Below are 13,946 nucleotides of genomic sequence, written 5' to 3'. Positions count from 1 at the left end.
TATGTCAATGTCACAATCCTCCACTCACATATCTGACTAACAAGGAGCTGTTACTTCATGTTCTTCTTCCTCAAGAAAATATGAAAAATATACAGTCTTTATCTTTGTCTTCATCACAAGTCACTGTTGAACACCACTACCAATCGTAACTTAATTAGCTCCATAGTTCGACACTCACTCGAAATGAAACCTTATTGTCGCCATGTCGCAACCATGACACAAACCACCACACGAACCTTGCGAAATAAATCACATTTCAAACACCTACATCTTGCAAATACCACACCTCACACCTTCACCATGCATATTGACAAACATGCACCAAACACGTGACAAAAACTGCTCAGACCACCATCAATCTTTGTGCGCAACCACCGTAGCTTCCTTTGAAATGATTATAGATTATGACTCCATCGCTCGCACATGGTCAGGGTAAATAACTCCACTTGCCAAAGCTCTACCTCTGCCACGTGTACCCCACCTCAAGTTTAGGTCGCCTCTTTACGACCCACATAAGCCAATGTGAAGCATATTGGATGAACAAGCAACAACCACTATGATGAGACCCTTACGCGGTGTTCTTTTGGAGGTGATTATTATTGAGGGAGAAGAGGAAGCGATGATTTGAATGTTTTTTTATGTTATTTTAAGAGATGAGAAAACGATGATTTGCGAGATACATAATAATTTTGCACTTCGCTACCACAAAGCGATTTACGAGTGAATATATCGTTTTAATGTAAATATCCTTACTTTATTTTCACGTGTCCACTGTTTTTTTAGGTTGCTTTATTTTCACTATTATTTTTTCATATGCACCACCATTGTTATTTTCACATGCACATGTGAGATTCCTAAAGAATACAGGAGAGATTCCTCACTTCAAAATTAGTGTGGCAAGTGTGTGTGCATGGTTCATGTTCATGGTTTGTGGTAAAAAATTTTAAGAAGTGTAGTTAAGCTTGAAAACATAGGGACAAGCAAGCTCGGTTTTAAGAATCCATAGTAGGGGTTAATGTAGGATTTGTAAAGACTTTTAATCGGATATGTGAAAACTTAGAACAAATATGGAAAACTTGGAACTGGATCTAGAAAACTTGGAATTTGATATAGAAAACTTGGAATCGGATCTAGAAAACTTAGAACTGGATTTTGGAAAACTTGGAACCGATTACAAATATGTTCTCTTTTGTTTGGAACTTATTCCATGGTATTGGAATTTATTCTCTGATGCTTGGAACCGATTCCAAAGCTTTGGTTTGTTATAAAAAAAATGAGTTTGGCTGCAAGAAGTGTTGGACAAGTTGAACAAATATATATTGTATTCTTTATTTATTTCAATTAATACTTTTTCCATAAAAAAGTTATTCATTTAAAAAAAAGAGAAAATAATTTTAACTCATTTAAATATCATTTTATATTACTTTTAACATAAAGGGAAATTTAGGAATTTACTTTTTAATTTATTAAAAAATCATTTAATTTATCATATAAGTTAAATCTTTCACAAATTTTCATAAACTTTATTCCCAGATTCATTCCACCATCAGCTTCAAATCCTTTAAAAGACACAAAATTTCACCTTCAAATCCATCGAAGTTCATCCTTTCCATCTCCCTCATATCCTTTCTTCCAAAAGAACATAATCTTATAGATTCATCCTTTCCATCTCCCTCAAATCCATCGTACATGATTCACTGCGCCAATATAACACTGACAGTGATCCTTCCATCAAATTTCTCATTGCGATTTCAACAAACAAAGATGATACTCCAGTAACAAGGATTCATCTTTTTCGATGTTAAAGATCAGACTAAGCTACAATCACAGGACATACTAAAAAAATCCTACTGAATCATAAGCTCTGATACCACTTATTGGAAAAGAAATGCATTGTCTTTACCTTTGAGAATCATCCTACTAACATATAAACACAAGAATACACAAATAATATAATGTGGAACGCCAAATCTAGAGAAAAACCATGAACGTTGTCTAAAGACAACTAAAGAATAACATTGTGAAAATTTATACAACACATAGACCACTCTTTGACCCTAAGTACACCCACACTCTCTAGAGAAAAAATTTAACTACACCTCACAACACTCTACTACAAAAGTATAAGAAAAGTCAAACACTAACTCAAAGTGTCTTAAACTTGGGGCAAGAAACATCATGGACATATAATCGATTATATAGTCATCAACATCCATTCATTTGCTTATCTTAAGATTTCTTATTCTAGAAGATGTAAGACTTTACTAGATACATATTTTCATCATACACAACATGTCTTACTTCATCCTTTTACTAAAAGTGATATATCAAATATCTATAATATTTTTTTAATTGCTACCAAATTCATCCACTAAGAAAAGAATCATAATTAAAATTGTTGGGATAAACTTAAATTTCAGGGGTTATTAATAATTTTGTTTAAATCTTATTTTATTAATTTGGGTCTAGTAATATTTAGTTTGATTTCGATAGAAATTAAATATAGATTGGTAGTTTTGATTTTTCATTTATTTAGGTGCAATATTATTTTATTTTATTTTGTTAATATAAGATAGAGATAGATCAAATATATTTTATTTTGAGTCTCTTGATATTTTATCTTTAGCTTTTATTATTTGTACTCGGTCCAATGTCCTATTTACACTTAAAGGTTGTCAATTTCAATGAAAATAACTATAGTGAATTGAAGAGTTGAATTATTTGTGTGAGTCACATTTTTTTTATAACAAAAACAACCTTTTATCATTATTAAACTCATAAAATAGTTTTAGTGTAGTAAATTCATTTTCCATGTGATAAACCATATAGATGGTAAACTATTCACCATGTTTCTTGTCCATAGATTCTAGGTGTCTTTACAAAATTCTCTTTTTGCTCTTTCTTCCCTTTTTTGTTTGAGATTATCACCTTTTCTTTAGCCAAGATATTGAGGTGGTGCTTGCAAAGACATTGTAAGCTCAAGTGAATAATTTGTATGAAGTAAAATAAATATTGTAATAAACAAATCTACCTTACTTCATGGACAATGTCTCTTTTATATCATTTTCATGGATTTTTACCTAAGTGAACTTATGTAACATCCCAAAATATAGTAATTACCATAAATTAGAATTAATTACAATTAACAGTTAAAACATGCAGTTTTATACTAAGCGCAAACGGCTGTCATCCGGACATCTCTTAGCATTGTAAATCCGCTCCATATCCCTGAGCCACTGATCCGCTTCATCCGGAAGACCTTTCCCACTAAACTTGGCCGGATGGTGTTGGAGAAAGCTTTCTAAACTCCATTCAGCAGTAGGCGGGGCAGCGTTAGAAGAGGACGCTCCTGCCGCGCCCCTAGTTGCAGCCAATATCTCCATTAACTGCCGTTGTGTCGCCTCAGAGTTGGATCGAGAGGCTTCCAGACTCTGCATAGCTGCCTGATTTTGCTGCATCAATGTAGCGTTCTGCTCCATAAGGGTGGTATTTTGCTGTTGAAGTCTGTCGATCACCGTCTCCAACAACCTAGCGCTGTTGGACGTATCCAGTTCATTGGGTTGAGGTGGCGGAGGAAGTCTAGGCGCCATTCGTTCTCTGGTTCAGAGAAAAACGAACGTTAGTAATGTTCAAAGAGTTGAGAATTAACTCATTCAAACACATATTAAGCACACAGCAAAAACGTAGTGCACTCATAATCCTACAGTGTCCTTCAAAAGAACAAAACTGCTCTGATACCACTAATGTAACATCCCAAAATATAGTAATTACCATAGATTAGAATTAATTACAATTAACAGTTAAAACATGCAGTTTTATACTAAGCGCAAAGTGTAACACCCCTTTTTAGAGTATTACAGTAATTTTTTTTTTTTTTTTAAAACAAAGCATTAATTCGCATTTGAAATCACAACACTTAATATTATTACACAATAATATCGTCAAAGTTTCAAGAGTATTTATTGAAGTACAAACTAAATATTAAAACTCTTGAAAATTACAAACCACACATTTCACAATTTAAAATACATGTTCTAAAATCCCATAGAGGTTTTCCCATCGCATCCTCGCACTAAACTTCTTCAACTTTACCTGAAACATCATCTACTCTCGTATAACGTTACGAGTTATACGATCATCGTAGACACATAAATAGGGTGAGCTAACCAATTACAAATAGATATACATTATAAATAAACTTATTTTCATAGCTTAAATATCAATAGTAACATTAAATGTTAACTCCTGATATTATATCGTATACAATTAAATGTACACAAGTCTCACTTCTTTTTCCATTCCTTACACATGAATAATAGACTTATTATCCTTCACACAAAGTTAATGGACATTGGCCCTTCACACGCAGCTATTGAACCTATCTCGGCTCTATCCTTCATATATCAACACCGGTTCCTCATATGAACCGCGGATAAGAGTTGTCCTTCATCCGCAACTTCGGACATATTTTCCTTGTTCTTCAAGGTCTTACGAATAAAAACTTTGGTGATTAACATCTATTCACCAAGCACAATACTCAGCACGAGAGAGAAACTTAAGGTAAGACATCCATATTCCCTCGTAAGAGGAAAATAACAGGACTCGAATCCTCCTATTGCCTTACTCAGGCAAAAAGGAAATTTCCTTTCTTTTAATTACCGAGAATAAGCATAAATCTTCCCCATATGAAACTAAATAATCATCCAAGACTATTTTAAATACCTTAAGAAACTATCCAAAATGACAATTCAAAATAAATCCCAAAAATCTTGTTCAAGACTGTTTGCTGTAAATTCTGACCTTTGCTCAGTGTTTTACTCATAACTCTTTCTACAGAACTCTAAATGAGTTGATTCTTGTTTTGTTGGATTCTATATTCAAATATCTTTCATAGGACACAAAAATCGAAATTTTTGGATTTTAAGGTTAGCTGCAGTAAAATATTTAACATCAACATTTTAATTACGTTTTTCTGTAATTTCAGCAATGACCTTGGCTGACTATTTTGGTAATAACTCTATTTACATAACTCCAAATGAGATGATTCTTTTCAGTTTGGAATCTAGATTGAAAGAACTTTCATTGGACACCAAATTCATAATTTTTTGGACCATTGTACTAACTGCAGTGAAATTTTCAAAATTGATGTTTCTCTAATCTTCTCAGGTGAGTTTACTTTCAATCTCTCTTTAGTTCAAGTTTCTAATTAAGATTGAACATATGGTTTACGTTACAGAATGAGTTAGCAACTCAATTCTATTTTTTACTAATTGAATGAGTATTATACTCTACACTTAAGGACCCACATCTTTTGATAACTTACAAAATTTTCTACATTGAGAGATAAGGTTGGACATGTTTGATTAAAAAGGGAATTAAAAATTCATTCCCATGCCTATCTTCTTCTGAACATTTACGTAATGTTTGGTCATCCAAAGTTAGAAAGGTCGAATTTTAAAGAAAAACACAATCAAGTTTTATAAGGAAATAATTTGAAATTAAGATATGACTCATTGAAAAGGAGATGATCAATAATTCAAAGGAAAACAATTTCCTTCACTTATTTTTTTTTTTAAGCTTGCCGTGAGTATCCAACAACACCTCAATTACAGAGAGAAAAAGGAATTTGCAGCATACAACATATTGAGAATCAAGATCTCTTTCTTCTTTCACATTTTGAAGTCAACAACACTTCTATCAAGCTATATCATTCATTCAATATAATCTAGTTCACACTTTCAAAGTCAAGATGTGTATTTCAACCAAGTTCATGAGGTAAACTATAATTACATGTGAAGAAATTACACTATCATGCATGTTGAAGTAAAGAAAATGGTTTAGCTTCCCTACCTGTACATGTCTAAAACCTATAGTAAAAATTTCAAATCAATCTCACGGTTGATGGGATGAAACTCTTAATTTCTCCTTAGTTGGTCCAGGCATAAAACCATGCTGGAAAATTGGCTACTTCAAAATGCGAAATCTATATCTATTATTTTATAACTTTAATTGATAATCTAAACGGTCAAATTCAAAATCTATGTCTTAGGAACCTCATATCAAAATTTCAGATCCATCCGACGGTTAAATTGACAAGAATTTATGTTTTCCTGAGGGAACTTAGTAACAGAAAATAAGGTGATTATTAACTTATTCCATCATCCGAGACTTATTCCTTTAAATACAGGCCTCAAAATAACAATCCGAACGGTCAAGGCAAAATAATATATCTTATGGTCTATATATCAAAATTTAAGGTCGATCTAACGGTTCACTAGGTGGGAATGTATGTTTTACCGTGGAGACTTAGTAGCAGAAATAAAGCAGTCATCAAATTGATCCAACATGCGGAAATTTAATTCTCTAACTACAGATGATAAAATAATAATCCGAACGGTCAAAGCAATTTAATATGTCTTATGTCCCATATATCAAATATTTAGCTACATCTAACGGTAAATGAAGTAGAATTGGACAGTTTACTGAGGTAACTCGAAAAATAGAAAACAATAGGAAACTAAGATTCACAAAAGTAGACAGCTAGCTATTGTTAATAAATTCTAATATGCTTAGATTCATGATCATGAAATATGAAATTGTAATATCTAAGAGATGGTTTAGCTGCCCCTACCTCTTTTCCAGCAAAGATCTTGAAATTTCAGAGTGTTCTAAGTCCCCAACTATTCTCCTTTCTTCTTCAACCAAGAAACCCTACTCACCCTCACGATTCTCTCTGATTTACTTAGTACTTTTGTTATGATTTCAGTGAAGAGGAGGATAGGTTTTTATGCTTGTCCTCAGCAGCCTACGATGTCGGATGGTTTCAAAAGAGGGAACCTATTGAAGTAGCTTCTTTATAGCCTCGAAGAAAATTTGATAATGAAGCCAAAAGACATTTCAATTCCTACGATGGAAAGTAGACTACCTACTGTGTGTGGGGAAAGGAGAAATTGTTTTGCATCAATAATGAAAGTTTATAAGTTTGGATGTCTCTGTGTTATGTCTTATTTGACTATTCAATAAAAAAAATCAAATTTTTAGATATTCAATCAAGTGGTATAAATTATTCGGATGTCATTGTGAACTTTGAACATTACTATGTAATATAGCCGAATAATTAAACTAATATAATCCTATAATAACACACGATTTTATGAATATTGTCACACAACAAGAGATTCTTACAACTAAATTATATATAAACAAAATAATATTGATCGTAATTATTTTGGGTCTTACACAAAGATTCCAAAACCGAACATTCACACGTACAGAAGGTAAAATACCATGCAGCAGTGTTCCAAAGTTAAAAGACGAACGGTTTTACAAACTTTAACCGAACGTCCAAAAGCTAACAGAAAACGAAAGCTACAACTAACGAGCGCTCTAGGGCTCGGCTATAACCTCTACTTCAACCAGATTGGCGTCCTCCAAATTTTCTTCTTCCAGCGCTTCATCAAGCAACGCCTCCCCGTCTGCTCACATCCACACGGATGATCATTGCATAGACAAGACGAACGTTCAAGGACGAACGACAACACAAGGAAAGAGACACAGGGTAAGCTTAAGTAGTTTAATTCATACAACCCATATAACAATTTAACATAAGCAATTAACATACGAAACATATAACAATACATCAAGGCATAAAATAAATCATCCAAACTCTCATAAGACCGACCGTCCGGACTGTATGAATCCATGTAACTACAGGCGTTCTTGCACTCGGGTGGTGTGGTAACTGGAAACACTCATCAGCTGTCACCCGAGGTTAACCCTATCAGTCCAAAGTACTCAAGAGGACTAGGGCCTCCTGCCATTCCCACACATGACCTACTCTCCTCTACTTGAGGACGAGCACTCACGGAATATCAGGATGAACAGCCATCAGTAATTTTACCATGGTCATACTATACAACTCATCATATTCAAATCAGAGAGACGTTCCTCCTTGGAACGCTCGTTCAAATTCCAAACTCATAGTTTCATCTCATATATGGTTCGCACATTATACACTTCCCTCAACATCACATTTTCATTCTTAGTTCCACTTCCCTAAAAAGACGAGCGTTCAGACCCCTTCATAATGAGGACGAACGTCATCATGATACCGAGAGACACTCGTTTTTGACAGAAGAAAAACGAACGTCCTTCCGAGGACGAACGTTGTGACCACTTGAATCAACTAAATGGACTGACTCTAGAACAATTTAACTGATACTTAGAATAATTTAATTTCAAGGACATTAGATTGAATCCAAGTGGATAAGACATCATAAAACTTTTAGATATTAAAACGGACACGAATTTATAAAAGGTATTACCCGCCAGTCAATGACCGAACGCGGTAGCGGATATAAAGTTACTGTTTGGACGAACGCTAATTAGCTTTATGGACGAACGCTATTTTCATTCAGGACGAACGCTATTATCGCTCGTTGAAATTTTACGAAAAGGACGATCGTTCGGTCTGAGACCGAGCGCCACTTAGGACGAACGCTCGATACAAGACCGAGAGCCCATTTGGACGAACGCTCAGTAGATGACCGAACACTAATTAGAACGAACGCTCGATATAAGACCGAGCGTTACGAATCTGAGTTCAATTATTTAAAACATTGGACACCACTAGGATGAGCCGAACGCTCAAACCTAGACTTTCACTAGAGGACGCTCGTTCTTAAGCCGAATCCTTTCCAAATGAAAGAACTCTTATTCTAAATCAATTTCCAGGAAAAGCCGAACGGTAGAAGACCGTTCGATGACGAGCGTGCATTAACAAAGTAAGGACTCTTATATTTTACAGATTTTTCATCTACAATAACTTCACATTTTACATACGATTCATATCTTATAATTTATTCCCACCATAAATCTCATACATTACAGAATTCATATTATCATACATAACTTACAGAAATCATCCATTTTCCAATTCATACGGTTCAGTCTCAACATACAGTTCATACAATATCACTCATACACAACCAGTACAACAGGGTTCGTTCAATCACAGTAAACATCATGCATTTCATACATTCAGTACACTTCATGCTTTCACACACATTATACAGTATCAATTAAATTACTAAAGCTTCCCTTACCTGGATCAGTAGTGAACGAACGTCCTAACGTGAAAATCCGTGTTCGCCCAACTATCACTTCTATCCTCAGACTACTCAACTCTTGGAACTAAAATCAAACCAGAAATCAACATTTGATTCAGAGACAGAGAATGCATGTAACCATACTTGGTTTTTGCATGAACCCTAATAATGAACAGCTAAGGGACGAACGTACCAGAATTCAAAACTGGAACTTGTTCGGTTTGATGGAAAGCTTACGGCGTCTGGATTGCTTCTATGGTCTCTGAAATTGGATCGGAGAAGAAGAAGGTAAGATATGGTAGAGAGAAGATGGAGGTTCTAGAGAGAAGGCAGAGAATTTGGAAGCAAAAGTTCGGGGAAGAAGATGAAGCATGCAGAGAAATGGGAGAGGGTTTTCCAGAAAAGTAATTTCTCTCCCCACGTAGGACGAACGTCCATTCGCCTGGTGCCACTTGGATTCCACTAACGTTTTCGAACGTTCTAAAGTGACACTTGGCAGCTGCATGCAGAATGAGTGTGAGTGCGTTTTAATTGCACTGCACGTGTGACGAGGGTGCATTAAATGGCGTCAAGAACGAGAGGTGGGGGGTTCGTTTCTTAATTAAAATTTCTGGACAGGATTTGAGAGTAATAATTACGTGATTTGACAGGTGGCAGTGGTTAAATTTTCGAGACCTCACAACTTATGTCAAATAAACTAGGTCTAGTTTAGAGATGTTTAAGACATACTATTCTTTGTATTAATCTTCGTATCATTATAATGTAATTCTTAATTATAGATTGAAATAATGTCTACCACTATGGTATGGTCCTCTCTTGAACAATAAGTTTTTAAATAGATAATATAATTTTTTAAAAGATTAATAACATAACCTCTCAGTTTGATATTTTGAAAATTTCCAATAAAATATTGCATATAACTTCAAGAATCTAAATAATAATGTAAGATTATTTAAAACGGAGGATATATAATTTTCACTCCATTTTAAATAAAGTAGACATAAGACCTATAAGATTGACGTAATGACAAAAAGTTAAAAGGAAAGATGAGCGAAGTTGTAGATTCAATTCTTTCCCTAACATTTAAGAGATAAAGTTAGTTTAAAGGATTTTGATAAAGAAAATGAGAAAGGTTGTGAGTTAAAGGATTTTGATAAAGAAAATGAGAAAGTTAACCACTAACATTTACCAATAAATGAAAGAAAAAGAGAGTACATACAACAATGAGAATTAAGATATTGTATATGGGTTCGTTTTCAACATAGAAAAGTTGGCTGAATCTCATTCGTTAGTCCCTGGAACTAATGGTTTGACAATTAATATTGTCAGCCACCGAGAAGTGGTGAAATGTCATAGCAGATAAGCCGACGGTGTTAGGAAAGAACCAGTGAGAAGCTTGTGAGTAGCATGTAAAAGGAAAAAATATATAACGTATATCTCATTCTATTGATCCACAAAAGTAACGTCAGAAGAGAACTTATCATGGCAGCTTTTTCTCAAGCACTGAGTCTTTAAAAACTTCCAATTACCTACACACATTTAAAATTTGTCTGTACCGAAGTGGCACAGTCCACAAAGAGTGAAAGTGATATGTGATTACAATCGCACTTCCCAAACAACTGCTGCCAACAATGAACACACTTCACGGACACCACAACTAAAACCTTATTTTAATTTCCAACATTCATCACCACATATATTTGAAGTCCTTGCAGCCCACACCATAGATACACTTCCTATACACAGGCACATCATATATATATATATATATACACACACACATATTTGGATCCCAACATGCTCTCCAATATTGAGTTTTGGTCTAAATAGAGAGAGATTATTTTTCTAATAGAACTAGTTAGATGCAGAGAGAAAATAGAAAACTTTATAAAAGTAATTTATAAAAAAATAATATATTTTAAAATTTGTTTATAATAAAATTATTTATAAATAAATTATTTAATATTAAAATAACTTAATTTTAGAGTATCGCAACTTCTAAAATATTTTATTTTTAAGTTTTATAAAATTTCAAGAGTTTTACAAAAATTCATGAGTTTTACAAAATTTCATGTGGTTGATAATGTAAAACCTCTGTATCAAATTAACCTTAATAATACATTCAATCAAATTCTGGGAATTCAAAAGTAAATTACGAATTTTAACAAGATTAACCCGAAACCTCCTTCACCACGCTCCCATCCAGAGCCTCCCCTTTCTTCTTTGCATTCCCCGTAATCCTCTACACAGATAAGCAGCTGCAGCTCTCCAAAACGGCGTCAAGCTCCTTCAGAAGCCCCTCATACTCCTTCAACGCGATCGTTAACCCATAGCTAAGTAAGCACATTCTCTTCCATCTCCTCGGGATCAGAGCCCTTGGGAAATCGGAAAGAAAAGTACGGCAAACCATCGATGTTCACACCGGCTTCATCCTTCGCCAGCGGCCATTGGATCTCTTCGGCGACGCGCGCGTATACGGCAACGGTGGTGTCTCACAGTCTTAGAAGTGTGAGAAGAAAATATGAAGGTGCAGATAATAATAGCCAATAACTGATTGGGGCGCAGAAAGCTAACAATACCATTCCTTTAAAGCCCATTTAGGCAGTTATTGGGCTCTGGTGATTCGGCCCCGATCTTAAAAGTTTCTAGGCTGCTTCTTCATGCACCTCCTTTTGTTTTCCTGCACTCCCTGAAATCTATAAACCTAAGTTACTAAATTGCAATCTACGTAGGCGCGTCAGCTATATATTACTCGCATAGCCAAAACCCTAGCTTCCCCATCCATCCTTCTTCCATCTGCGCGGCGGATACACACACAGGTGAATCGGAATGGGAAGGGTAATTCGCGCCCAGCGTAAGGGTGCGGGGTCTGTTTTCAAGTCCCACACCCACCACCGCAAGGGTCCGGCGAGGTTTCGCAGCCTCGATTTCGGCGAACGCAACGGCTACCTGAAGGGAGTGGTCACCGACATTATCCACGATCCCGGTCGTGGCGCTCCACTTGCCAAGGTTACATTCCGCCATCCCTTCCGCTACAAGAAGCAGACGGAACTCTTCGTCGCCGCGGAAGGTCTCTACACTGGGCAGTTCCTCTACTGCGGCAAGAAGGCCACCCTCGTTGTTGGCAACGTCTTGCCCCTCCGATCTATCCCCGAGGGTGCCGTCATCTGCAACGTTGAACACCATGTCGGCGACCGTGGCGTCTTCGCCAGGGCCTCCGGCGACTACGCCATTGTTATCAGCCACAACCCGGATAACGACACATCTAGGTTACCATTCGTGCCTTTTTATTTTACTCCGGATTACTGTTTTTGGATTGGTTTGATTGTTTGTGATTCATAATTCGTGTTTGAGGCTTGCGTCTATTGGTTTGCGTGGTGTTTTATTTTCTTTTACTGTTAACTAAAGTGAATTATATTTGTTAATATTGTAGGAAATTAGGGAACTGAAAGCTCGGCATTTAGTTAGGGATTCTGGATGAATAAGTTGAGAGTAAAGTGAGATATAATTAGGGGCCCTGTTTGGATGACTTCCATCGATTGACTGTATTTGTAACAGAAAATAGTATTTGTATTATCAAATACGAAAAAAATGAAGTAAACTTGTCCATGAGTTATGGTTAGGTTATGGATAATTAGATTTTAGTGATGTTAATTAATTGAATTTGCACAAATTAGGTAATAGATCAAATGGTTTCTTTTTTAGTTATTTTTTGTTCTATATTACGAAGATGGTTAACGGCCTATCAGGTTCTTGTTGTAAAGCATGTTATATTCGCAATGCCAAATTAGGAGTTGATAATTCGGCAGATATACTATGTTCTATATTTTTATCTTTTTAGAGTAGTTTGTAAGGTGGAAGTTTACTCTCTGGACAAAATGTGCAAGCGTTTGAATGCATCTTTGCACTCTTTTGGCAGGATCAAGCTTCCTTCTGGAGCGAAGAAGATTGTGCCGAGTGCATGTAGGGCAATGATTGGGCAAGTTGCGGGTGGAGGGAGAACTGAGAAGCCTCTTCTTAAGGCTGGTAATGCTTACCACAAGTTTAGAGTGAAGAGGAACTGCTGGCCTAAGGTGCGTGGTGTGGCTATGAACCCAGTTGAGCATCCTCACGGAGGAGGTAACCACCAGCACATTGGGCATGCTAGTACTGTCAGACGTGATGCTCCTCCTGGCCAGAAGGTTGGTCTCATTGCCGCCAGGAGAACTGGTCGTCTTAGGGGGCAAGCTGCCGCCACTGCTTCTAAAGCTGACAAGACTACTTAAGGAGATTGTTAAAGATATGCTTAATTACAAATTTTCAAATTTTGTTTCTTTGATAGTTTTTGTTCAACTTTTGGCTACTATTTTGAGTACCATTTTCACCATTAATATGAAAGCTTGTATTGTGCGGTGTTTTATATTTTCAGTACCATCCAATCCTACTGTTTGTCAATCATTTGGTGATTTCAACTAGTTGTAACTTTTAACGTTCCTGTATGGTTACCCTCTGTTTTTGAACCACTACCGATCCCTATTTTTTTTATAGGTCAATTTGGTTTTGCTTGCCAGTATTTTAGTGCAGTTCTGCCATCCGTAGTTTTTCTACTCTAGGTGTTTTGCTCAACTGTTATTCAGATGAGCTGTGTTGTTAGTTCGACTTTGAAAGGGAATGTTGCTTGAGAGTTAGGGGACCTTGTTTTTGTACAATAAGCCGACGGTGTTAGGAAAAAACCAGTGAGAAGCTTGTGAGTAGCTTGTGAAGTGATAAAATATATAACGCTTGTCTCATTCTATGATCGGTTGATCCACAAAATTAATGTCAGAAGAAAACTATGTATAATTAACTCAAGTCACCATG

At 35.8% G+C, this 13,946-nt stretch overlaps 1 protein-coding gene and 1 long non-coding RNA gene across 2 annotated transcripts; one reads left to right on the top strand and one right to left on the bottom strand.

Annotated features, from left to right (window-relative positions):
* Positions 1-3,936: 3,936 nt before the first annotated feature.
* Positions 3,937-6,772, bottom strand: LOC128194312 (uncharacterized). The gene is made up of 2 exons (XR_008245685.1): positions 6,632-6,772; positions 3,937-4,104 (listed from the first exon to the last, which is right to left on the bottom strand). It is a non-coding gene; the product is annotated as an uncharacterized LOC128194312 (long non-coding RNA).
* A 5,067-nt stretch (positions 6,773-11,839) lies between these two features.
* Positions 11,840-13,514, top strand: LOC108321293 (60S ribosomal protein L8-3). The gene is made up of 2 exons (XM_017552999.2): positions 11,840-12,376; positions 13,027-13,514. Exons 1-2 carry the CDS (start codon positions 11,937-11,939, stop codon positions 13,370-13,372), a joined length of 786 nt encoding a protein of 261 aa, XP_017408488.1. The 5' UTR covers positions 11,840-11,936; the 3' UTR covers positions 13,373-13,514.
* Positions 13,515-13,946: the final 432 nt, after the last annotated feature.

This window comes from Vigna angularis, chromosome 10 (assembly GCF_016808095.1).
Source record: "Vigna angularis cultivar LongXiaoDou No.4 chromosome 10, ASM1680809v1, whole genome shotgun sequence".
Classification (NCBI taxonomy): Eukaryota; Viridiplantae; Streptophyta; class Magnoliopsida; order Fabales; family Fabaceae; genus Vigna; species Vigna angularis.
Note: the sequence above shows the minus strand (reverse complement) of the source record. Positions and strands in the feature narration are given on the sequence as shown.

Bases quoted from the DNA above. Each gene is read 5' to 3' on its own strand.
- LOC108321293 (XM_017552999.2), top strand. From the start codon at position 11,937: ATGGGAAGGGTAATTCGCGCCCAGCGTAAGGGTGCGGGGTCTGTTTTC. The intron at 12,377-13,026 runs GTTACCATTCGT...CTCTTTTGGCAG, and splicing joins CCGGATAACGACACATCTAG to GATCAAGCTTCCTTCTGGAG.